Below are 25,390 nucleotides of genomic sequence, written 5' to 3'. Positions count from 1 at the left end.
AATTTTAATTATAAATCTTTTCTGTGTCTCTTACAAAAAGTATGACCTTGGTAAAGATTCTTAAATTTGCCAGGCATGGTGGCATATGCCTGTAATCTCAGTGGCTTGGGAGGCTGAGGCAGGAGGATCTCATGTTCAAAACCAGCCTCAGAAAAAGTGAGGCACTAAGCAACTCGTCGAGATCCTGTCTCTAAATAAAAATACAAAATAGGGCTGGTGATGTGGCTCAGTGGTTTAGTGCCCCTGAGTTCAATCCCTGGTACTTCCCTCCATCCCCAAATTCTTAAATTTACTCAAGTTTATGTTCCCCATTGGCTAAGTGGGTATAATAAAGCTTCCTTGTAAGTGAGGATTAAGTTTATAATGTGTTGTAAAAATATTTAGTACTGAATCCAGTAAATAACCACTCAGTATATTCTTCTTTTTTTCCTTCTCTTTTTTATTATTTCATCAGATAAAATAGAGTCTGGGATAACATTTATATATTCCTTTCTGCTCTAAAATCCAGTAAATCTGATTCTCCGCTATAAGCAATGTGCTTGGAGAATAACCTCCGTGTATTCTTTACTATAAAATCAGATTCTGTGCAAATAGGATGGCTATTGGCATACAGTTGTCAGAGGATGAATCTAGTTTCTTCCAAAGTCCTGTCCACATATTCTCACTTGGCTGCCCTTTAAACTGATGTGTTTACCAACTGTCTGGCCAATGTTGGGGATGTGGTTTGAGTTGTGGGAACATGATTTTCTGAGTAATGTCATCTGTTTTATGTGACCATCAATCTCATGCCATTTGCCACCATTTACTTGCTTCAACCAAACGATCATCCAGCTGACTTTATCTATGTCATAATGGTGGTGGCACCTGGCATTAGTCCTGTAGCACCTTTTAAAGTAATACACTTCAGAGGAACACACATAAAATTAAAAAAAAAAAAAAAAAACCAAAAACCTCTTTCAATTACTTCCTGGCTAATTAGTTTGTTTTTTTTTGTCAAGAAAGTGAAATGTTGCACTATTTCCATCCGTGCCAGAGTGACAATAAAATTCATTCCACTTCAGCTTGGGATGAGGGAACAGTTCCTTCTTTGTGGTAATGACTCAGGTAGGCAACAGCCTTATTTTGCTGTGACACATATCTCTCCTTTGCCCACGTATCCGACACCACATGGAAGCTGATGAAACTGAAAGATGTGTTTATTTATTATTATTACCTAGTTCAGTTATCAGTTAGAGAACTGGGAGATTCTCCCAAGCTGCTCTCTGAAGGCAGTTGCTTATATTATAGTGAGACAAATTCCCTAAGGAAATGCCACTTTGATAATGATAACATGACCCTCTGTGGTTTTCCAGTGCCTTGCAAACTATAACATGGATGCGCACAAATTTAAGGATTAAGAGCATGAACTTAAAAATCACGACAAGCTGAATTACAATTTTGGCTTTCTTCCTAATTAAAAGAGAAAGTCACAATAAGTTTAGCTTATTTTTTTTTCTTTTTGCAGAGATGGAGAGTGAACCTTGGGTCTTAGTCATTCTAGGCAAGCACCCTACCACTGAGCTGCATCCCCATCACTAGTTTAAAAATCCTAATTGATTTTTATTCATGATTTCAGAATTGGGCGAACTCTAGAACCACAGTAGGTCAAAGAATTCTAGGGCTGCAAGGTAGTCAGACATCTGTGGGCAGGAAATGGAAATGTTGGGGTTGACTAAAACTCAGCTTTTTGTTACAAGAGTGACCCTCCCAGCTAGACTAGTTCATTCATTACAGGGGACTCAAACATGGGGGGTATTCTCAGGCTTAAATTTAATTTATTTTAACACTCTCTATAATAGGAATCAGCAAAATTTTTGTAAAGGGTCAGTGAGTAGTTATTTTATGATTGGCAGGCTATGTGATTTCAGTTACAAGTACTCACCTCTGCAGTTGTAGTCAAAAGTAGCCACAGACAATGTATATATATACAAATGCGTGTGTCCATGTTCTAATAAAACTATATAAATAGACACTGTGCCAGATTTGGACTGTTGCTGTAGTTTGCCTATCCTGATCACTAGGATCTTGCACTAATTAGTTACTTTAATTTTCTAAGGTTGTTTTGAGGATTAAAAGATGTAATGTATACAACAAAAAATCATGTGCTTAGCATTGAAAATAATGGTGGCTTTTATTTAAAGTATTGTATATCATATAACTTCAGATGTCATTAAGAGTAATATATTACTGGATTTCAGAGGTATTAAAGTATGATTAGTGGTAATTAATTATAGTAACAAGATTATATTACAGATTTTATTCTTCTATCAGTGGTGGTTTAAACACGTTTTTGTAATGTTTTTTATTCTCAGAGACACATGCCATGAACTCTTGGGACATGTCCCACTACTTGCGGATCCTAAGTTTGCTCAATTTTCACAAGAGATAGGTCTGGCATCTTTGGGAGCATCAGATGAAGACGTTCAGAAACTAGCCACGGTGAGTTAATTTTCAACTTAAAAATCTGTCTCTGTCCACTTGTAAGATGAAGGAAGCTTCAGAGTCATTGATTATGAGTTATATGCAGATTTTTCCTGGATGGAGCATGGTTTTATGTTTCCTAACTTATGTTCTTTGAAAGAACAGTGAATTCTTAGTTTATTGACCACTAAAATATTTTTGTTCAACAGTTGTCTATATACAAAGAGCTAGAGAGAAAATATTTTAGGTTTGCAAGTCATTTAGTCTCTCTCACCATTACTCAGCTGAGTCACTGTGGTACAAAAGTACCACAGATAATACGTAGATGAATAAGTGTGGCTGTGTTCCAATAAAACTTTATTTACAAAAGCTGGTAGTGGGCCAGATTTGGCCTATGTGCTATACTTTGTTTAATCCCATGGAAATATGAGTAGTAGCAAAAGGTATACATTTATGGTAAGTAGGAATTGTATCTGGTATTATCTCTGACTAGTTGATATGGCTATGATCAGACATGATTTGAATCAGCAGTAAGAAACTCAAGCTCAACAATTATTCTAAGTACAAAACTAGAAAATGATTTAATAGATGCTATAATATCAGCAAGGTTATTCTCAATACAAGCAATATAGGAAGAAAGGGTTGATGTTGGCTGAAATATTTAAGCTGTTGAAGAGCTAGAGTAGAAAGTTCATATATTGTCCTTAACCCTATTTCAAAGAGCTCAGGTAGGGGGCATGGAGGGGAGAGATTAGCCAACTCCTTTACCTACAGAGACCAGATAGCCTAGATGAGCAAAGCTACCAGAGGAAGTAAAAGGGAATCTTAGATTGTATGTATTTGGTGCAGATACACATCAATAGCATAGATATTCTTTATTTCCCCCCAAGAAATAAATTTTCTCCTAGAGTTCTTAAAATATACAATACTTTCAGTATATCTTCTGTTTCCTGCTGCTGATGAAGATACAGGAACTATGAATATTTCTGTCTTAAAAGAGAAACAACAGTGAACACATCTAAATGGTAATAACTCTTGGCGTCCACATGGAAATAGGTAGGGGTCAGTGGGGACTGAGGTGAACTGGGGGAAGCATGTCCCCCTGTATAGCTGAAAACTGGTTCTCAGCTCTCATTGATGGTTTTCAGAATGCATGCTAGGCTTTGTGTTGCCAAATTTTGAGAGACTGGCACTCTAGATTAAATTTAAGGATTAAAAAATTTTGGCTAAGAAAAAAAAATACCGTAGTGATCTAAAGAATATATTTGCATACTGAATCAGGATCTTGACTTCCAACTTATAACCTCTGCTTTAGGAATCGTATATTTTAGTGACTTAAAATAACATTATATGTATTATCTCATAATTTCTATGATTAGGAATTTGAGAGCAGCTTAGCTGAATGGTTTTGGCTCATGAAGTGGTGGTCAAGATGTTGGCTATCTGTAGTATCTGACGGTTTGGGAATCTGCTTCCAAGATGGCTTCCTGAAGTGGATATTGGGGGAGGCCTCAGCTCCTCACCACATGGGCTTCTCCATATGCTACTTGAGCCCCTGCCTTCTTCCATAGCAAGCAATATTGGGGTGGCAGGAGAAAAAGAAGAAGGAAAAGGAGACATAATCTGTAATATCTTTCTTGACTTGATCAAATGCTAGCCCTATTGGCCATATTCTGTTCATTAGAGGGGTGACTCATTACAGCCCACACTCAAGGGGTGAGGAATGAGATTCTGTCATTTAGTTAAAAAAGTGTCAAAGTATTTGTGGACAAAATTTAACATGACCTATGTATCCTGTTATTTACTTCTTAAACCTCGGTTCTGGCTTTAAACTTTATGTTTAAAAGCTTTTTGGTACCTTTGAAATTTCCCTTGAAATCTTCTGGTTTCAGCTTTGACCCTCTACATCTTGAAAATAACACCCTTTAGAGTGAATATATCTTAGTCAGAGATGAGCATATTGCTTATTTGTCTGACTCTGAACAAACTGGAATTCAACTCTGCCAGGCTCTGTTGGTGTTTTCTCTCTCTCTCTCTCTCTCTCTCTCTCTCTCTCTCTCTCTCTCTCTCTGTGTGTGTGTGTATCCAGAGAAGGAGAGGACTGAGGTATAGTTCATGGATGGATCCTAGTGAGTGCTTATGTTCCTTTTTAAAAGCAGTGACAAGAAAGCAATTTTATTGTTCTTCCTTTATATTCTCCATCAAATGAGGATTACTTAATTCTATTATTAAAACTTATTAGAAAAGAAGATAACATGGTCCTCCTCATTTTTGAAATTTATTACCTACATAGATAAAACTAAGAGTTTTCAGAGAGAAAGTTTATGCTGAGTCTCAAGAGGGGAGAAGAAGTCAGCTAAGTGGAGAAGAAGGCAAACGGGAGAAGAGGGTCTGTTTCAGAGAGAATATGTCATCCCTATGGTTTGGTAGGACTCTGTTCCTTTCTGGAGGTGCTGGGGAGCATCTGTTTCCTTGCAGGAAATAGGAATAGACCTGTGACAGATGAGGGAGGATCGAGTGTCAACTGCTTGCTATCTTGCAGTGGCTTTGGCAAACAAAAACAAACAAAACAAACCTACAGAATAAGGCTCTAGATGGCAGAATAGAGATACCTAACACTAGTTTGCTCAGCCTGTGGATGGAAACCATATGACAAGTGTGTAACTCCTTGTAGAGGTGATTGTTTGTGGGTGAGCACCAGAGATTGACAGAACAGAAAATGGAACTTGGTGAAGTCCAAAGACAAGGGAGAAACAAGCAAAAGAAATAGAATACCCCAGCATCTGGCATCTCTGTCGGGGGACAGGGACTTTCCCTTCTAAGGGACTAAGGTGAAAGAAAAACAGTGCAGTGCACAGGGCTGCACCCTGCAGACAAATGGAGTAAATAGGTGACCCAGTGTATACACAGCAAGCCAGCTTTAGAGAAGAAATTCATGGTATCTTTCAGCAAACTCTGAGTGCTATAGCCTGGAGCCATCTTGAGAAGGGTCTTATTGTCAGAGACCAAACTCTGGGGGGCAGAAAACTCAGCATAATCACTCTGCTTTGGGCCAGCGGCAGCCACAGGAGACAATGGTGTTGTGGGGGGAACGTCTCTGACACAAACCTGCTGAGAGATTTATAATGTGGGGAACTCAGGCTGCAATGTGGAGGGGAGTGGAGGGCATAGCGGTTCAGTAATCCTGGCCTCTGAGAAGTGGAGTGACACAGTTGTTTGTGGTTTTGCATGGGGCCAGGTTGGAGGGTGCCGAGATCAAAGCTAGTTGGTTGCCTGGTTCCTGGATTTTCCTCTCCAGCACAGAATTTGGTGACTCAATGCTTCCTCTACCCTTGGAGGCATTCTGGGGATTTGCAGGGCTTTGACATTCACAACACCCCCAGTTACAAGACTAAAACCCTCTGGAGCAGATATAGGCCTGGCACAGTCCACATTCCACTAAAACCCTGTGGATAAAAAGGGCTTACTGTAGCTCTGACATTTGCCATACCCCAGGGTGTGCAGATTAAAACCCTATGGAGTGGCTGGGAATGTGGCTCAGTCATAGTGTGCTTGCCTAGAGTGCATGAGACCTTAGGTTCTATTACTAGCACTGCAGAAACAAAACAAAAACCAAACAAACAGAAAATAACAGCCTCTAGAGTGAATATGCCCTAGGTGTGGTCAATATTCTGCCTTAACCTGTTTGTTGAGAAACATGGGATGCAGCCTACATACCATCCCAACTTCCCAATTTATTTGACAAGAACTGAGAGGAATTACAACAAGCTGCAGTTTTGACCCTTCATCGCCCCCAACCCCTGCCATACTTCTGCTAGGAGGAATTAAACTTACCTCCAGCCACAACCCAGTTTCATCAGAAGCCTGGTGGACAATTCTATTTAAAGAAAAGGGAGACCTAAGTTCCAATTTGTCAACCTGTTTCCAGGTGGGGAAAGGTAGGAGAGGCTGAGATCCAGCTCTTGGGCAGACATTCTCACAGTATTGGCAGATTGGAAGAATACAACAGTTGATGATATTACATCAAGGGAAGCCCTCAACACTGATTACAACCATGCCTTGTCAGATTGCATAGGGCCGATAAGACTGAAGGTGAATCCATAGAGGGAGAGCTGTGATTCTCATGTCTCTCTCTCTTTGTGAAGCCCCTGGATCTGTGGCAATCTCCAATTAGAGAACAAGAGCTTCAGGACTTTGAACACAATTGGAGCAACCAGCATTGGAATTGTTGTCAAAGAATAAAGCCACTATCAACAGTGCCTGTGGAAGTCCCCGACTTCTGATGGGGGGTCCTACTCTCATAATAGGAGTAACCAGAGAGGGTGCATTCCACAGAATCTGTTGCCTAGAGCACATCTGCCTGAAGTACCAGAGTGTCACTACTCTTATAAGCTTTGTAGAGATAGTTAACATTTCTTACTCCAATACAAAATGCTCTGTGTCCAAGTTTATGAATTGTAATCAAAGAAACTAGAGAGTATACTATGGAGTCCAGTTAGAAATAAACTAATCTTCAAGTCACGCTGTCAAAAGAAGCCACATATTGTGAAGGCCACCACAAAAAAAGCAGAAGAGATCTCCATCCCCATAGATGCAGAAATTCCAACATAGAAACACAAGAAATATGAAAAAACAAAATAATGTGCCACTCCTAAGGTTTGTAACTCCATAATAAGAAATTCCAAAGACATCAAGTTGCATGAAATGCTGGACAAATAATTCAAAATGATGATTTTAAGAAAGCTCATTGAAATCCAAGAAAATGCAAATAAACAGTTGAATGAATTGAGAAAGACAATACAAAAATATGAGTGAATACTTTCATAAAGATATGGAAATTAAAAAAAAAAGAACTCAACCTCAACTTTAGTTGAAACAGACAAGATCAAAGAGAGGAAAGTATTGGAGTTTGAAGATGAATCTGCCAAACAGCAATAGGAAAAAATAAGAAAGGATGAAGAGAACATACAAGATCTCTGGGACATCAATAAAAGAGCAAACATTTATACAATTATTATATTGGAGGGGGAAGGGGTACCTGCTGAGAGCAGAGATGACCTAGTCAGTGAAATAACAGCAGACTATTTCCCAGAGTTTTAGGAAGACATGGACATCTAGGGGTAGGAGATATTTAGAGCACCAAATAGGCATAATAAGAACAGAAGCTTTCTATGGCATATTATAATTAAATTGCCAAAAGTACAGGACAAAAAAAATACTAAAATCTACAAGAGAGAAGCACATTTAAAGGCAACCCCATTAAACTGAAAGCAGATTTCTCAGCAAAAACTCTTAAGTCTAGAAGGACATGGAATAAGGTATTTCATGTTCTGGAAGGAAATTCCTGGCAACCACAATTACCATACCTAGCAAGGTCATGTAGAATTGAAGGAGAAATAAAGACCTTCCAAGATAAACATAAACTTTAGAATTCATGACTATTAGATCCATGTTATAGAAGATGCTTAAGAGAGCTCTACAACCAGCAGAGGAAGAGAAACATAATCAAGAGAGCATGTCAAATCATAAATTCCACCAAAAGGGTAGACATGCAAATGAGAAATAGGAAAGAATCCCAGACATTATCAATACAGTAAACCATCAAACTTCTAAAGCAAATAGAAGATGAAAATATGAACATTGATATTCAAAACAACCAGTAGCTTTTAATAGTAACTCTGAATGTATATTGTCTTAGTTCACCAACTAAAAGACACAGACTGGCCGAATGGATTAAAAGCAAGGCCCATTAATATGCTGTATACAAGAGGCTCAGCACATTTGTAAAGACATAGACAGGCTGTAAGTGGAAGGAAGGAAAAAGATATTGTAAGCAAAAAGAATCCCAAAGCAAGCAGGAATAGCTATATTCATATTCAACAAAATAGGCTTTAAGACAAAATTATTCAGAAGAGACAAAGAAGGTCAGTATACTGATCAAGGGAACAATACATCAAGAAGATATAACCATTATAAATGTATGTGTACAGAACATTGGAGCACCTGATTTCATAAAACAAATGCCACTAAACATAAAAGGTGACTTCAATATGCCAATACAATAATAATGGGTGACTTCAATACCTTATTCTCAACAATAGACAGATTATCCAGACAAAAAATTAACAAAGAAATATTAGAGCAAGGAATGGTGGTGCATACCTATAATCCAAATGATTTGGGAGGCTGAGGCAGGAGGATCACAAGTTCAAAGCCAGCCTCAGCAAGTTAGTGAGGCCTTATGTAATTTAAGGAGATCCTATCCCAAAATAAAAAATAAAATGGGCTAGGAATGTAGCTCATTGGTTAAGTGTTCCTGGGTTCAACCCCTGGTACCAAAACAAACAAACAAAAACCACAAAACACTCCCCTGAAACCATTAGAGTTAACCTAGACTATAGATCAAATAGGCTTAATAAATATCTACAGAATATTCTATTCAATAGCTGCAGAATACACATTCTTTTCATCAGCACATGGAAATTTTTCCAAACTAGAACATATGTTAGGCTGAAAAGCAAGTCTTAAGAAATTAAAAAAAAACTTAAATAATTTCTTGCATCTTATCTGATTGTAATGGAATGAAATTAGAAATCAAGCCAGGTGTGGTGGTGCATGCCTGTAATCCCAGCAGCTTGGGAGGCTGAGGCAGGAGGATCACAAATTCAAAGCCAGCCTCAGCAATTTAGCAAGGCCCTAACCAAGTCAGAGAGACCCTGTCTCTAATAAAATACAAAAAGGGGCTGAGGATGTGGCTCAGTGGTTGAGTGTCCCTGGGTTCAATTCCCAGTACCAAAAAAAAAAAAAAAAAAAAAAAAAAAAAGAAATCAGAAATCAACAGTAAGAGAAACTATAGAAATTATATAAATACATGGAGATTGAACAACACACTTTTGAATGAGATCAGAGGGGAAATTAAAAAATTTCTTTAACCAAACAAAAATGGAAACTCAACATACCAAAACCTGTGGAATACAGCAAAAGTGGTACGAAGAGGAAATTTTTTAGTAATAATTACCTATAAAAATATCCCAAATAAATAACTCAAAGATGCATTTTAAGTCTTAGAAAAATAAGAACAAACCAAACTCGAAATCAGAAGAAAAGAAATATAAATATTAGAGCAGAAATAAATGAAATGGAGACTAAAAGAATAATACAATGAAGCTAAGAGCTTAGAATTTACAAAGGTAAATAAAACTGACAAACCTTTAGCTAAACTAATCAAAAGAAAGAGAAAACCCAAATAAATAAAATTAGATATGAAAAAAGGAGAAATGTTTATATTAGATACCACTGAAATTCAAAAGATCATTAGGGAATATTTTGAAGAACTCTTTGCCAATAAATTGGAAATTCTAGGAGAAATGGAAAAATTCCTGTGACCTACCAAATTGCACCAAGACGTTATTAAAGAACCTAAATAGATCAATTACAAGTACTGAGATTGAAGCAAGAATAAAGTCTCTTAACAGAAAAGCCAAAATGAGATGACTTCACTGCTGAATTTTACTAGACCTTTAAGAGAAAACTAACACCAGTGCTCTCAAATTATTCAATAAGATAGAAAGGGGAGGAACACTTTCATTGGTTAATTTCCTTCCAGGGCTGCAAGGATGGTTCAACCCTTGCAAATCAATAAATGCAGTACAGCACATAAATACAGTTAAGAATAGAAATCAAAGGATCATTTCACTAGATGTAAAAAAAAGCATTTGATAGAATTCAACATCCTTTTATGATCAAAACCCTGAATAAATTAGGTATTGAAAAATCATACCTCAACATAATAAAGGTTATATATGACAAACCTACAACAAACATCATACTGAATAGTGAAAAATTGAAAATATTTTCTCTAAAATTAGAAATAAGACAAGGGTGTCCACTCTGACCTCTCTTACTTGCTACAGTACTTGAAAATATTATCCAGAGCAATCAGATAAGGGAAAGAAATAAAAGTGAAACAAACTAGAAAAAACAACCCTAAAATTCATATGGAAACACAAAAAACTTTGAGTATCTGAAGCAATCCTGAGCAAAAAAGAGCAATGCTAGAGGCATCACCATATCTGATTTCAAAACCTACTATAGAGCCACAGTAAAAAATACAGCATGGTATTGGCCTAAAGTTAGACCTGCAGATCAATGGAACAGAACACCCAGAAATAGATCCATATAGCCTCAACTAGTGGATTCTTAGCAAAGGTGCCAAAGACACACTTTGGAGAAAGGACAACTTTTTTAACAAATGGTGCTGGAAAAACTAGATATTCACTTGTAGAAGATTGAACTAGGCCCATATGTCTCACACTATTCAGAAATCAACTCAAAATGTTTTAAAGACCTTAACCTAAGATCTGAAACCTTGAAAGTATGAGAAGAAAACATTGGGGAAATACTTCAAGATATTGACACAGGCAACAATTTCCTGGATAAGGACTATAGGTAGCCCAGGAAACCAAATCGAGAATTAACAATAAATGGGATGACATCAAACTATGGAGCTTCTGCACAGCAAAGGAAGTAATCAACAGAGTGAAGAGACACCCTACAGAATGGGAGAAAATGTTTGCCTGCTATTCATCTGACAGAGAATTATAATCAGAATATAAAAATAACTCAAAAAACCTTACAAAAGAGCAAGTAATCCATTCAAAAGGTAATAATCTGAACAGACATTTCTCAAAAGAAGAAATACAAACATGTTAAAATGTCTTTAGTTAGAATAGCTATTATCAAACCCTCCAAATTTAACAAAGGCTAGCAAGGATGTGAAAAGAAACTCTTATATATTGCTGGTGGGAATGTAAATTAGTATGGGCACTATAAAAAACAGTATATGAATATTTCTCAAAAACCTAAAAATAGAACTACCATATGATCTAAGTATACTGCTTTTGGAGATGAAATGGTATACATCCAAAGGAAATGAAATTGCATACAAAAAGATACCTGCACACCCATGTTCATTGTGGCACTATTCATAATAGCCAAGACATGAAATCAGTCTAGGTGTCCATCAACAGGTGAATGGTTAAAGAAAATATGATATATGTACACATTGGAGTATTATTCAGCTATAAAGAAAGATGAAATTTTGCCATTTGCAGGAAAATGAATGGAACTGGAAAATATCATATTAAATGAAATAAGTCAGACACAGAAAGACATATCCCATGTTTACATATGTTTCTCATATGTAAAGATTGAAAAGAAAAGAATAAAAAGTGCAAATTGGGTTAGCTGGAGAGAACAGAAGGGAGGAAAAATATGAAAAGGGAGGGGGGAGTCATGAACAAAGCTTGATATATACATATATAGAAAATGTCATAGTAAAACATATTAGTTTGGACAATTAATATGTTAACATAATAATAAAATGAAATACTCATCAATAAAAAACAAAACAAAATAAAAAAGCAGACTATGAACTTGTAAAACACTTCAATGCAGAAAATTATGAGTCTCTTCTAAACACGATGGAGGATTTGGGTGTGTTTGTGTTTCTCCCTCGTTTGACCTGATTTTCTCATTTTCTTGGTATTGTCTGAGCCCCTGCCACAACTCCCCTCTGACTTTCATTTCTCACAAACCTTTCAGTTCCAATTCTTTCCAATTTTGTAGAATGGCTGTTTACTTTGAATAGTGTTTGGCAGGCCAAAGGGAAAGTATTTTCTGTGTGATATGGAGGGTATGGAGGAGGACAGACTCACAGTATGACCATGCTAGGATGACTTTTTCTGAAATGATACTAAAATTGTTATTGACTTCTGGAATTCCATCCCATCCCTCAGTTTAAAACAAAGTGAGTGGAAAATGGCCAGAAGAATGTCTTGAAAGAAAACATAGATTCCAACCAGGCAATTTCAAAGTAAACCCTGGAATAAATAGCTTGTTAGATAACGTGCATATTAATGATTCCGCAAGCCATATAGAAGGTAGGTTTAATGACTCACTTGCAAAGACTAAGAGATTGAGTTCAGGGCTTTCTGGAGGGGTAGAAAGTACTATGGTGGGAGGAGTGGTGGCTGGTTAGGCCAGATAAGAAATGGAGGTACTTGGTTGATTTCCTGAGTTGTTTGCATTAAGCCCCCTGCAGAAGCACTAGAGGGAAATGAGAGATGAGAAGCACCAAAGTAGAAAAGTCTGCAGAGAGGACCAGTAAAAAGCTACAGAAATCACTGTTTCTGCAAAACAATGAGACAGCCTGTATTATTTTTTTTACTCTAGGTGAATTTATATTATTAATGATTCTGTTTATGTAGTACCCATTTTTCCTTGTTTAGTGAGTTTAAGCACTGATGAAAAAGAGAGTCCTGCCTAGTGAAAGCAGACACTTAATACCTTTCTTTGATGTACTGTCAGCAAATCTGTGTAAGGTAGAAAATAACTTCCATTAAGACTAATTGGTACCTCCAACTTGGTTTTGTCCAAACCTGCTTTTCGACCTCTGGGTCTGATTTTCAGAGGGACCAGGCTACCTTGCCTGTAGCCACTGTGTCTCCTTGCTGTATTTCTATGATGTTTATTTTGACATTTTAATAATACTCAGTTTTGAGAATGAAGCTATCTGTACTGTTTTATTTGGGCAATGATTTCTATGCCCTGAGAACCAAATAAATGAAACTCTTTTGTATCTGAAGAAATTGATGATGATGCTTGCAAAGTGTATTTCAAATACATTGTTATGTGTGTAAATAATTTGCCCTCTGGTATCCTCTGGATAATGAATAAGGCCACAGGATTTGGCAGCTGTATTCTTTTCAGACTCATCGAAGCTGTCCAAGGTCTGTGCAGGATAGATATGCAAAAATATTCCCAATAAGGGTTGCTTAGAGTATGTTATAATTTTGAGACCAGCCATTTCTATTGTAGTGCTGGCTAAAGTGGATTTAATAGATGAGTGTGTACATTAGCGCCGTAAACTTAAATGGCTTTAGTGGCTAGGTAGGTAGCAAACATGTGTGAAACACCTGATATAAGATAATAATAAGGCATTTAGGACCTTTGGAAAACTAGGAAATATATATTATGCCTTAAGGTCTTCAGATGCAAAAATTAAAACAAAATGAAAGGTTCTTTGGCTACAACTCATGGCTGTGAGCAGAAACATGACTACTTAATCTCATTTACCAGCCCTTCTCTCGGAAGTTGAATTTTACATTTGGAATATACCATGCTTGAGGGACAAGCCCATGCTAGATCCTTCTTTGTGTCAATTTGTGCATTCTCAATTACTGTTTGCTGGATGATGCTTCCCCCCAACCCTGCAAGAAAAGATAGTTAGTTATTAGGGTGAAAAGTAAAGGTAAGTATCTTGTTGTAGTTGAAAGGTGACTTGGTTTTAGTAACTTTAAACAGTTATGCATATGACTCTCATATATCTTTTTGGTATGTGTCAATGATTTATTTAATTAATGAATAAAGGAAAAGTAAGATGGTAAATCTTGCTTAAAGAAGAATTGGAAGTAGTTACTAGAAGGAAGAATCCTGGAATTAGATACAAAATGGTTTATGTTCCTGTAGGCCTTGAGGCTATCTTTTCTACAAGGCAGAAATCATTTGCATGTCTAGTGGACAAAAATAATTTGCAATTTTTCAATCTTCTTAAGTTAACATATAACTTTATAGCATGTGGTCTGTATAGCAAATAGAAGGTCAGACCAAAATTATATCCTGTAGATCAGTGCTTTTCAAACTGCGATGTGTATAGAATAACCCAGGGGTTTTGTTAAAAATGCAGATTCTAATTGGGTTGGTCTGTGTCAGGGGCTGAAACCCAGGATGCTGATGCTGCTTGTCCGAGGTCCATGCTTTGGTGGCAGGAGAAGCAGGTGCTGTCTAATAGGTGGGCCTGTTGGACAATGCTTAAGTATGTCTTTCAAAAGGCACTGAGTAATCTTTCAGCCTCATTTTCATATTTTGAATAGTTTTTCTAAAAACTATGTTAATGAGTATCATCAGATAAATATGTGCAGTATAAAGTGAGTTCATGTATGACCTATTTGTTCAAGGCCTGAAAATGGATCCTTGCATCCATATGGGTCAGATCACTGGTTCTGTTTTGTATCTGCTCTCATATTCTTCTTTCATTTGCTAAGAGAAGTTATTCAGTTGTACAGGAATGTACAAATTTACTAAACAAGTGGACTTAGGAACTAGTCCTGGAAATACATTGATTTTCCTTTCCCCAAATGTGAGGATATGTAAAGGAACATCTTTCACCAAATTGTGCATCTCATCCTATGATGCAGATGGCTTCAATTCAGTCTATTCATTCCTCACATTGCAAAGGCATTTGCAACAGACAAAGATGTGCATCATCTGTAGGAGAGAGCAGTCAGTATGAACACACTGCAGATGTTTACCAAGCAGAATAAATCAGCGTCTGGCCCAGTTGGAATTTTCCCCTATGGAGTTGTTGACCCTGAAACCTGTTTACCTTCCCTGTCTGATGGAAGCGGTTCTGTTACTGGTCTTGATAATGCTGATGAGAAGAGAGTCTTGGCCAAGGGTAATGAAGGATTAAGCAGTCTTTCCCAGGACACGTTCTCAGGATGTTAGCTTTGTGAAATGTTATTATGAATTCTGTAAAAGAAGGAATCCATGAGCAAATATATTTGGGAAACACTAGGTGAAACCAACAGCTTTATAAAGTGTGGGACTTTTTAGAATCTTTAATAAAATAATATGCAGAGTGAATCTCCAAAAATGGTAAAAATTATTTTTTCCCAAAGTTACCACATTTCCTCCATTCTGAGATACCACTGGATGTAAAGCATACTGTTAATAGTGCTTTTTGTGGATGATGTTTGTTTGGGGGCAAAAGATTCAGCTGGTAAAATAGTTTGACAGTGTAAAATGAAGCTTCATTTTGGAAATGTTAAAATGTGACAAAATGAACTTGAGAATTAAGAAAATGTGTTTTGTGGTGGCAGTCTCTTTTTGGAAACACATACCAGCATCCTAAGCTATTAATATTCCAAGAGGGCACAGTTTAGGAGATAGAAGTATAGAATGTTTTTTTGAAAGGGTAGATTTATTGTTTGTAGAGAACTGATCACGAGCTAAATTTTTTTTTCCAGGAAATAATTGTCAGGAAATTAATAAAACAGAGTTCTGTTTGTATCAAACAGATAATTTTATCAAACAGTGTTTGTTTCAAGTAAATGAGTTTGCATTGGTTGGGGCCATGAATCAAGCATGTTTGAATGTCCAGGTATAATCAGTACTTTTTATGCTGAGAGTGGTTTTGAAACAGATTCAGCTTAAATTAATAATCAACTATAATTCATGTTAGAAGTGCAATTATAAAGGTAATCTTAGTTTATGAATTGCTTATTAATATTTTCCTGGTCTCTATTGTCTTTAGCTACCTGGCTGTGAGTAGGGAGACTTTGGATACTGAAAGGCTTATGCCTGTAGTTCTTTTTCAACAAGGATAACATTAAAAATGACCACTTTAGTATCTCTACGGAAACAAGCCCCAGGCTTCTTTAATCCATGTAGAGTCTTTGAACTGGTTTAGCTATTTGGATCATTTGATACAAAGCTGACAAAGGATTGGAAGGAATGCACTTTTATACATTCTTAATTGAGCTGTTTGGGTGGATGATCAGTTTATGTGTTATTTCTAAGAGTAACTTAATTAAAAGTTAATAATATCTCTTCCAACTCATTACTTTCACTTTTATATCTGCTGTGCATATAGAAAAGTAGTAGCATCTTGCAAGGAATACTCTAACTCTTTAACCCCTTAGAACTTAACTTCTTTTTCACTGTTTTGCCTTGGTCTTTTTCTGCCCGGGTGTTCCAAGGTCACACGTCCCTCTGACTAATTCTCTTCTGAGAACATTTAATTTTGTAGCCAAGGCTGTTTTGCTCTATCCCTTTGAGTATACTTCACTTATGTTATTTGTTGTTGTCCTTATGAGGTATTTGCCATCTATTTATGCTATGATGAGAACACCATAGTTATTTGGAATTTTAAAAAATGGGCTCTACTTTGCCCACTATGTTTAGAAACAGATCTATTTGCAAACTGGAATAGTTGGATATTTTTGCAACTCAAATCTTTCTTTGTCATTTATAACTGTGTCCTAGGGGCCTCAGAGAGTCATCATCTAACTGCAGATGGAAATCAAAACAAAACAAATCTATTTTATTTATTTGGAAACTCATAAAACTAGTGCTGCTTTGGTCCTTCTCTGAGTGCTGAGCAAGTGCTGAGCACACCTGCTCTGTACCCTGTCTCTTTTGTCCTCACAGTAGCACCACAGTCAACAGCTGGTATCTCCCAGCACTCACCAGAGCTTGCTGAAGACGCTATTCAGGATATCTGATAGGCATTGTAGAGAGGTTCAAACTTTCCCTCTGAAGTTCAGGATTTGAGTCTGCTGAAATAAACTGGCTACAGATGGATGAACAGGAGATAGAACATGCACATTTATTGATGTGCATAAGCACAGGGGTCACACAAGTTGGGAAGTTCAAAATGCAAATGTGAAGTATTGTTTTCTGAGTTCCAGCAGCAGTAGGTGGTGTGGTGCCTAGGGTAGAAAGAATCTGAACTTAAAGTTTAGCACATCTGGGTTTGGTTGCCAGTTTTGTTACTTTCTAACGCTGTGTTCAGGTTAGGCACAAAGATACAAATTATATCACTTCTCTGTGCCTCAAACTTCTTTTTAAAAATGGGACTCTTCTACCACCCCAGTGCTGAAGGAGGAGCAAATGTGATAACATATCTTGCCCATATGTATGTCACACCACGTCTGCCTCATACCCAGGTATGGTAGTACTTGATCTCATCATTGCCTAAGAAATACTAAACTACGCCAAAGGAGCTATGTTGTTTAAAGAGTTTTAAAATCATTTCAACATCCCCCCCCCCCCCCCCGCAATTCTCCAGACCTTCCCAAGACTTAAAAGTCCTGACATTGAAACCTGCTTACTTTTTCTTCTCAAAGCAAGCTAGGATGCATTCATCAGGCACAGATGATTTCTGCAGTCATTTTAATTTCCATGAAGATGTACAAAAGAAAAGAGTTTTCTGGTTTAACTACAATGGGGTAGGCTCTCAAAATCTTAACTTGTATTAACAGAAATTTCTGTGATGCAATTCCATTTCTAGCAAAAGCAGAAAGAGGATGGTTGGGATTTTTTATGAGCTAGAATAGCAGAGGTAATGTTATATCAAACTATAGGAATTTAATTACCCTATTCCACAAATGTAGTTTTCAAATAAAGGAGTCAAAAGGATTTCCAAAGCTATTCTTCTGAACTGGGATATAAAAACCCAGAATACATTTAGTAGATGTAAAATGTATTACTGTACATTATGAGCCTCCACAATGAATGGTAGCACAATACGAAACGCGACATGAGACTGAACACACAGTGATTAAAAATCTCTTTGCTGTCTTCTTAGAAATATTACAATTTGCTTGGAGTTTTATGTGCTCATTACTGTAGGGATGGGCATTTCTGGAATATTTCTGGTGGGCACAGTTCACACTGGGGAAAGGTCTTCCAGAAAAATGGAAATTCCATCAATTTGAGAGATGAAATCCAGACTAGGTGTAAGTAAGAAATACTGTTAGGGTTGGGAGGAATAAATCACTTGGGAGACGGGGGAGCACATCATTCTTTTCAGGGTCTAAAAGTCTGTCCTTTACATAAAAAAATCATCCCCTGACTTAGGGACTCCTCTGTTGAAAAGTCTTTACAGACACTATTGTTTTTCCTTCTTATTATAAAACTGACACATACTCATTATAGAAAATTCTGAAAAATGGATAAGGAAGAAAAAGAAAGTAAAGAACATTTATAATATCACAGCAGCAATAACCATTCTTAACATTTTGGCATATAGCCTTCAAGTTTTTCTGAAAAGTCATTTTGACCCATCGAATAAGGACTTCGTGAAAGGGAATCCTGGCTTTGGAAAAAGGAGTAACGAGGTGTTCATCCATTTATCAAACACTGTGCTGTCAGGAGAGACTTTATCTTTTATATCCACAGAAGAAAGGATAAATTGGAAATAGTCTAGAAATACAGGGTTTATGAGTCTCACTCAGTTAAGCTACAGTGTTTCAATGAACGTCAGATGTGGCTAATGAGTTTTGTTTGCTTTTCCTTCTTTTTCTCAGAAAAAAAAAATCAACAGACACCACATTTTTCTTAAGCAATTGGTTTCCATACATGTTCCTCAACCTCCACATCTTGCATTAGTCTTGTCCCCATTAGTGAGTGCTACTTTTGTCCAGTCACCTCATTATTCACCCTCTCCTATTGTTCTCTTTTTGAGTAAGATCATAGACATCTGCCAGTAGCAATAGTATTCTAAAGCTTCCCCATAACATTTGCTCCCAAATACTCCTACTGCTCCGGAGTAAGAGGGAAACTGGAATCCATAGCAAACAGTGAACCCTACTATAGTAGACTATGTATTTTTCCTGGGCCTGGGCTGTTTGGGACTGGCATGAGAGGCAGTATTGTGTGGTGAGTGATTCAGAGCGCAGATTTTGGGATCAAATTACCTAGGTTCATATCCAGGCTCTGTTACTGACTGGCTAGGTGATAAAAATTAGGTGAGTAAAAATTATTCATGACATTGGCTAAAAAATGGTAAGGCAAACTTGACTCAGGATCATCAGGACAGATAAAGGGACTGCTGCAATGGGGATTTGCAATAGAGGAGAGAGATTGGGCTCAGCTGCTAACAAAGAAATGTGGGAATTTGTAACCAAGGAGTGGGATGGGGTGGGGGGTGGTCAGTGCATGGAGAATTACTGAAGGAACCGTGAGAGGTAAGGAGGGATCCTAACTAAGCTGACCTAAGAGGACTCATGCTGAAGGGAGGCCAGGATGTCATACATCACTGGGAGATGGGTGGGGCATCAGGAACCTGATTAGACACTGAAGGTAATCAGATATCAAGCATGGGGGATTCTGGCTAAACTGACTTAGCAGTATTCTTGCTACAATTGGACAATGCAGAGATGAGCATGAAAGTCCCAAAGTTAAGATCAGCTGAAAAGGAGCCCAGGGGAAACTGACTAGTTTGGGCAAGGAGAGAATCTTTGTCAGTGACTTTAGACAAGTTTAATCTCTTTGTGCCCAAGTCTCATCACTTTTGAAATGAGACAAATAATACTATCTAATCTTATGGAGCTGTTGTGAGAATCGATGAGATAATGCAATAATGAAGCTGCTTAGCACAGTGCTAAGTGTTAAAAAATGCCAGTTAGCGTATTTCGCATGATGGAACTCTTAGACATCTAGTTGACCATATCAGTACTTGCGTACAGGAAAGGCCCCTGGAGAGTTTCTACTTTCCTGTGTGACCTTGGTAATTCTCTAACTTTCGACATCTCAGGTTTTCCTATCTGAAATGCAGACTGTGCAGTTTATTTTACAAAGGGGTTTTAGATGGAGATAGCGTGCTACTTTGCAATGTAAAGTGTTTTATCTATAAATAATAGAAGTAAGGCCTCCCTAGAAGATGTCAAGTTGCTCCCTGGAGATGGAGGAGGCCTCCCCTGACTTAATAGCACACCTCCCCTGAGTGACCGTAGAGAGAGGCAAGTCGCAGGAAGCAGCTTAGGAAAATAAATGAGAAAATATTGTTTGTGCCAGGGAGAGCCCATGAAATATGAATTCCTGACTAAACTTCTCAAGCAGATTAGGAGTGATGCTGTTCATTGATACATGCAGCCCTCCCTTAATAACTAAACAACGCAATAAATTTGGGGTTTCAAATCTTGGCTGCTGTTCCTCATGAGCTCAAGCTTCTGCTAACTCAAGCCAGGTACTGCAGTTGGGCTGTAAGAGGGTTGAATTAACATAAGAGTATGCAAGGAAGCTCTTGGCAGAGTGCCCAAACAGGTCGTTTGCTCTAGTTTTGGATAAGACTCCATGTTTGTACACAGGGGTCCTATGTTGCTGTCCAACTAACAAGGTTTAAACGTTCTCTGTAACAAAACAAGGGGAAGTGCCTTAAAATGGCTTATGTTAGAGACATTTAAATGTTTAGCTATCATGCAAGCTTTTTCATTTTTTTGGTTGTTTACTTTTTCCTTTCTCAAATCTAATTAAGAAGACTTAATTCTTCCAAGATAAAAAAGTCGAATCTATAATAGGTGAGGAAAGGGACCCTGGATGCTACTCCTTAGAAAAGGTGTAGCAGACAGGAAGATGCTGATTTGTAATCCAGGAAAATATAAATAAATACATCCCTAATTTAGCTTGCATCTTGCTTAAATTTTTAAACGATGTCTACATTTACTCATCAGAGGATATCACACAACTGTTCCCCATTCCTGGCTTTTCTTAATAAGACCAGCCTCCTTGGCAGTCAGATTGCCTTTACACAAGGGGACAATTGGCTGGAGCTGAGTTGCTGTTTTCCCATTAGATGGGCTTCATGATCCTCAGGTGGGAAGTGGAATATCATCTCAGTTACCTGCCTTCCCCCTACCCACTGATTAAGGGGCTTTACTGATTAGGGGAGGGGAAGGTGAACAGAGAGATTGCTGTTCTAGGCAGCAGCAAACACACCACTCTCTTGGTAGCCAGAGCCAGAGAGTAAGTTTGGCAAAATAGCTTGTCATGGGACACTGGAAATATTTCAAGTTGTGCCATTCTTTATCATCTCGTGAATTCTCATCAGTCAGAGTTAATTTTGTGCCTATCAAGTAATGCATCTAAATCAAATGTAAGTATGTATTGTTGTTTAAAGTAAGACTATCTATCTTATATTTAGTTCTGTACTTGTAATATGACTTTTTAATAAGAAACAGTGTGTTGTATTTCTAACCTACCCTCATTTGTTGTTTGAGCTCACTTGAGCTATGCTCATTGAAGTACTGCTTCCCACTAGTAACACTCAGAGGACTTTGGCTTCCTTTTATGACTGGCATGTAGTGTGCACTTCTGGCTGACTCCTTGCAGGCCTGTGCTGTGTTACTTAGCTGACCCAGAGATAACCAAAGAAAGGAGGGCACCTCCCCCAGGGCAAGCCATGGAGGATGACTGTAGCAAGCTAAACACACCCTTATCTGCCATGGCACAGTGAACTCAGCTGTCAAGGACTCAATTCTGGGGTCTGGTAGTGTTCAGTTACTCTGGGAACAGGAGGAGGATAGCGGACTATAGTGCAAACCATATGCTATAGTGCAGGCCTACACACCTGCTTCCAGTCCAGCTCTAATGTCCCTAAGCTTGCTGAAGTTACTGGACCTGTCTTAGTTTCCCCATCTGTAAAATGGCACATAGTAAGCGTTCAGTAAAAGGTAGTATTTATTTCATTTTCTTTACTTTGCAAAGAAAGTGGTTAAATGGTTAAATCAGAATGGTTAAATGATTTCCCAGGACCAAGTAAATGGCAGAGCCTGCCCTTGAACTTTGGTCTCTCAGTCCAAAGTCAATGTGCTCAAACTCCCATGCTCCATTACCTTCCCAGTGCCTACCTCTCAGGGTTGTAAGATGTAAAGTGCTTAACACTGTGTCTGGTGGAGTGTAGGCTTCAATAACTGGCAGTGATGATGATTAGAGATAGGGAAGCTCGGCTGAACTTAAATGCCTGCTAGAGTTTCAATTACCTGTAAACCCTCATTGTGACAAGGACCCCACTTCACAGGTATATCTTTTCAGCCCCATTTACACATACAGATAGTTGGTGTTGAGTGGGAGAGATGATGATGGTAGTGGTGACGGTTAGTGACTAGGAAAGAAACACGACTTCATTAATAAAAACTTAAAATAGAAAGCTGCTCAGTGTAATGGAGCAGCAAGAATGGCTCTCACCGCTAAACATACCTTTCTTGTCAGTTCTCAGATATATAATCATCGTCCAGGATTCCCAGTCTTGCCTAGAAAGAAATAGGTGAGAAAGTGGAAGCTCTTTAGCCCTCATGTCTAGGAGGGTGTTGCTTTTAGTAATGCAGGGATAAAAATAAAACGACCCTCTAAAGGCAGTGGTGACGACCCACAGCTCACTTGGAAGTCAGTAAAAATCTCATTTTTCATACGAGCGTTGGAGAGCTGACCTTTAAAATCACCACATCTGGGGAGAATGTGTGATTTGATGCAGAACATTTCAGGGCAGGCTCAACGATGAATGGTTGAGAATATGCTCATCAGTTTTCTTCTCCTTCAAGGAACCCAGAACTGCTTAGGTTATAAAAGTCAGCTCTTGGACACTTCCAAACCTGTAGCATTTGCTTAAGTAGGTCTTCTGCACAAAATGGATTAAACACATATAGAAACGGAATGCTGATCCATGCAGCTGGTATGAAAATGAGGGGTGTGTGTGTACGTCTTCATAGTGGAGTTTGGCCATTTCAAGGTAGCTAGTTGTATAATAAGATCAGCGAAGGGACATTTTGAAAAAGATGAAATTGCTTTAAAAGAAGAACCATACTTTGTGAATCACTTTGTTATGGAGATGCTACATTGAGGCTCATGAACTGGATCTGGGGTTCAAGGAGTAATACTACTGAATATAAAACTAGCTTTTGATTTGTGAAACTTGAAATACCTGCTGGTCTAGAAGGCATAAAGAGAAGCCTATTTGTATTCATAATACCTATTTGAAAGAGCTGTGGAATTTTGTGGAAAACAGAATTGGCTGGATAGACATCTTACAGATTAATCTCCAGAAGAAAATATCTGTTTGATCTTGTGTGTCGTCATCTGCTAACTGAAGGTCTGGGTGGTGATACTTATATAAATTCCTCATAGCTTTAATTCTGAGCAGTCTGGGCTGTGAGGCACTTCAGTGCTTGAATCTGTCACATCACAAACTCCTCCATACCTTGACCAAGCATAGTTAGCATTTTCCCTGGCTAAGCTTCAGTTGGCTGCAATCTTCAGAAACAGCAAACTGAAAAACTTTCCCCCTGACATTTTTGGATGATGAATCAGATGTCAGAATCAATGAGTTTTCAGAGTTGCTGCTTGTAATGAGGAAGCCTGAAGCCACTTAACCACGAGGCTGCTGAGCTTCTGTAGGAGATACCTGCCAGTCAACTTGCGTCCATGATCCTGAAGGCCTGCAAGGTGCCGGGCTTGACTGTGGCAAGGAAGCCCACTCCTTCCTTCCTTTCTGACATGGAGGGCTGTTGGCTGTCCTTGAAGGGAGCATAGAGGAAGGCCAAGGAACAGATCTATTTCTGAACCTGTAAGTGAAAACCCATTTGATGACGAATGTAGAGGAGTTTTCATCTTTTTAACGTCTGTAATATTGGAAAAATTGGCTGAGATTAGTGATTACTGACCCAGGCTGTCCCTGACTCTATTGGCATGACCTACTGGGGAACTCTTCTGGCTTATGCCCCTCCCTCCATCCCTCCATTCCTTCCTTCCATATTTGCTGAGGGTCTGCTACATGTCAGGCAGGGTGGTAGAGACCAGACATTAAACTATGACAATAGCAAACAAACAAGCCAAGTCAGGCCCTGTCCCTGATTTTAGGAAGTTCAGTGTTTGGTGGAGGGGACAGGTTAGAAGGATGGCAATTTCAGCATGAATCCAACAGTGCTACCTAATCTGGGAGACCCACAGGAATTAGATCATGACAAGAGCATTCCATTCAGGGAGAACCCAGATGGAAGAGAGCAAGGTCAATCTGTGCTGTCGTCACCAGTTCTGTGATGGGAGGTGAGTAGGGAGGAAGAAGATTGAGAGATGAGGATCTAGACCCTGGAGAAGGCAGGGGCTGGATCATGGAGGGTGTTTTCTGCAATATGCAGAAGTTTGGACCTTCACTCTAGGGTAGTGGGACAGTGAAGGTTTGTCATTGGGCTGTCACATGGCCATGGTGATCTGGCAGGGGGATGGGAGTATCCTGGATGGATCTTGCTGGAGTTTTAGGGGGACCAGTTCCTTCGGTGGTACTGATGTTCAATGAATGCATGGCACTCCTCTTAGTTTATGAGTGGGAGGAAGAGGATGGGGAATTTTTCTTTCTTCCTCCTCCTCTTCATTTTCAGTTTGGAAAATACCATTAGAGCCTGGTGTGGGGACTGCTAAGTATTAAGTAAAAACAAGTCATGTGGCCTTTGAATTCGAAAATGCCCAAAAGATAAGCTGAAGAATGGGCAATAAAACTTATATGGCCAGAGGGCGCTTAAACCATGCATTTATTTTTCAAAGCAACCACCGCAACAAAAAAATACAGGCAGCAGTAGTCAAGGAGCACACAGAAAAATTCAGACTGACGCAGGGCTGTTGAAAATCCGCCTATGTCGACGTGTTCTTCAATAAAAGTTGTTTTCTGCTGACACTCTTTTTTTCCCCCCTACAAATGTTCCTCTTATATTTGATGATCAATTTTCCACAAGGTTTGCCATAATGTTTCCTCAGAGTTTAGGACTTTACATTTTAATTCCTTTGATGGCTGTTGTAACCTAAGACAATGTGCGTTGTTTTCGCAAGTCAGGGGTGTCATTTTCTAGCTGACAAGACATTACTGGGATCCCTTCCCTTCTCTTTTTCTCCACTTGTGTTGCTCTATCCTGGTTTGAGAAGGGTCACTGGCAGAAAAGGCAGTTTCGACTGGAGCCCATGACCTGGTACGCAGTAATTTGACCCATATCTACCTTCCGATGACACATATTTCCCTTAAGCACCCCCCATCCCACCTGCACCCCCAGGAACCTGGACCCAGTCACTCTTTCAAGGAGCTTGTTTTCCTGTAGCCTGGCTAAGATCCCATTAATTCTTCTAAGTCCAATACAAGGTTCAAATTCTTCCTGTCCTGAGACAGACAAGTAAACACAATTTAGACAGAGTGAGACCCTTATGGTAGGATTAAAACCAGAATTCTTTGTTATTTTTATTTGTCGTCTCTCTATGTCCATATTGTGCCTTTTTAAGCATAGAGATGGTCTCTTTAGCCACATTTGTAATTGCAACTAGAACTTAG

The 25,390-nt window shown here is 38.5% G+C and overlaps 1 protein-coding gene across 2 annotated transcripts in view; it reads left to right on the top strand.

The window, feature by feature from the left end:
• Window positions 1-25,390, top strand: part of Tph2 (tryptophan hydroxylase 2) — a 90,831-nt gene that overhangs the window by 51,295 nt on the left and 14,146 nt on the right. For both annotated transcript variants that reach the window (XM_027929241.2, XM_027929252.2), the window contains exon 8: window positions 2,352-2,478. In XM_027929241.2, the coding sequence (XP_027785042.1) occupies window positions 2,352-2,478 (127 nt within the window). The remainder of the gene's footprint in view (window positions 1-2,351; window positions 2,479-25,390) is intronic.

Source organism: Marmota flaviventris, chromosome 3, assembly GCF_047511675.1.
Source record: "Marmota flaviventris isolate mMarFla1 chromosome 3, mMarFla1.hap1, whole genome shotgun sequence".
NCBI classification, from domain to species: domain Eukaryota; kingdom Metazoa; phylum Chordata; class Mammalia; order Rodentia; family Sciuridae; genus Marmota; species Marmota flaviventris.
Note: the sequence above shows the minus strand (reverse complement) of the source record. Positions and strands in the feature narration are given on the sequence as shown.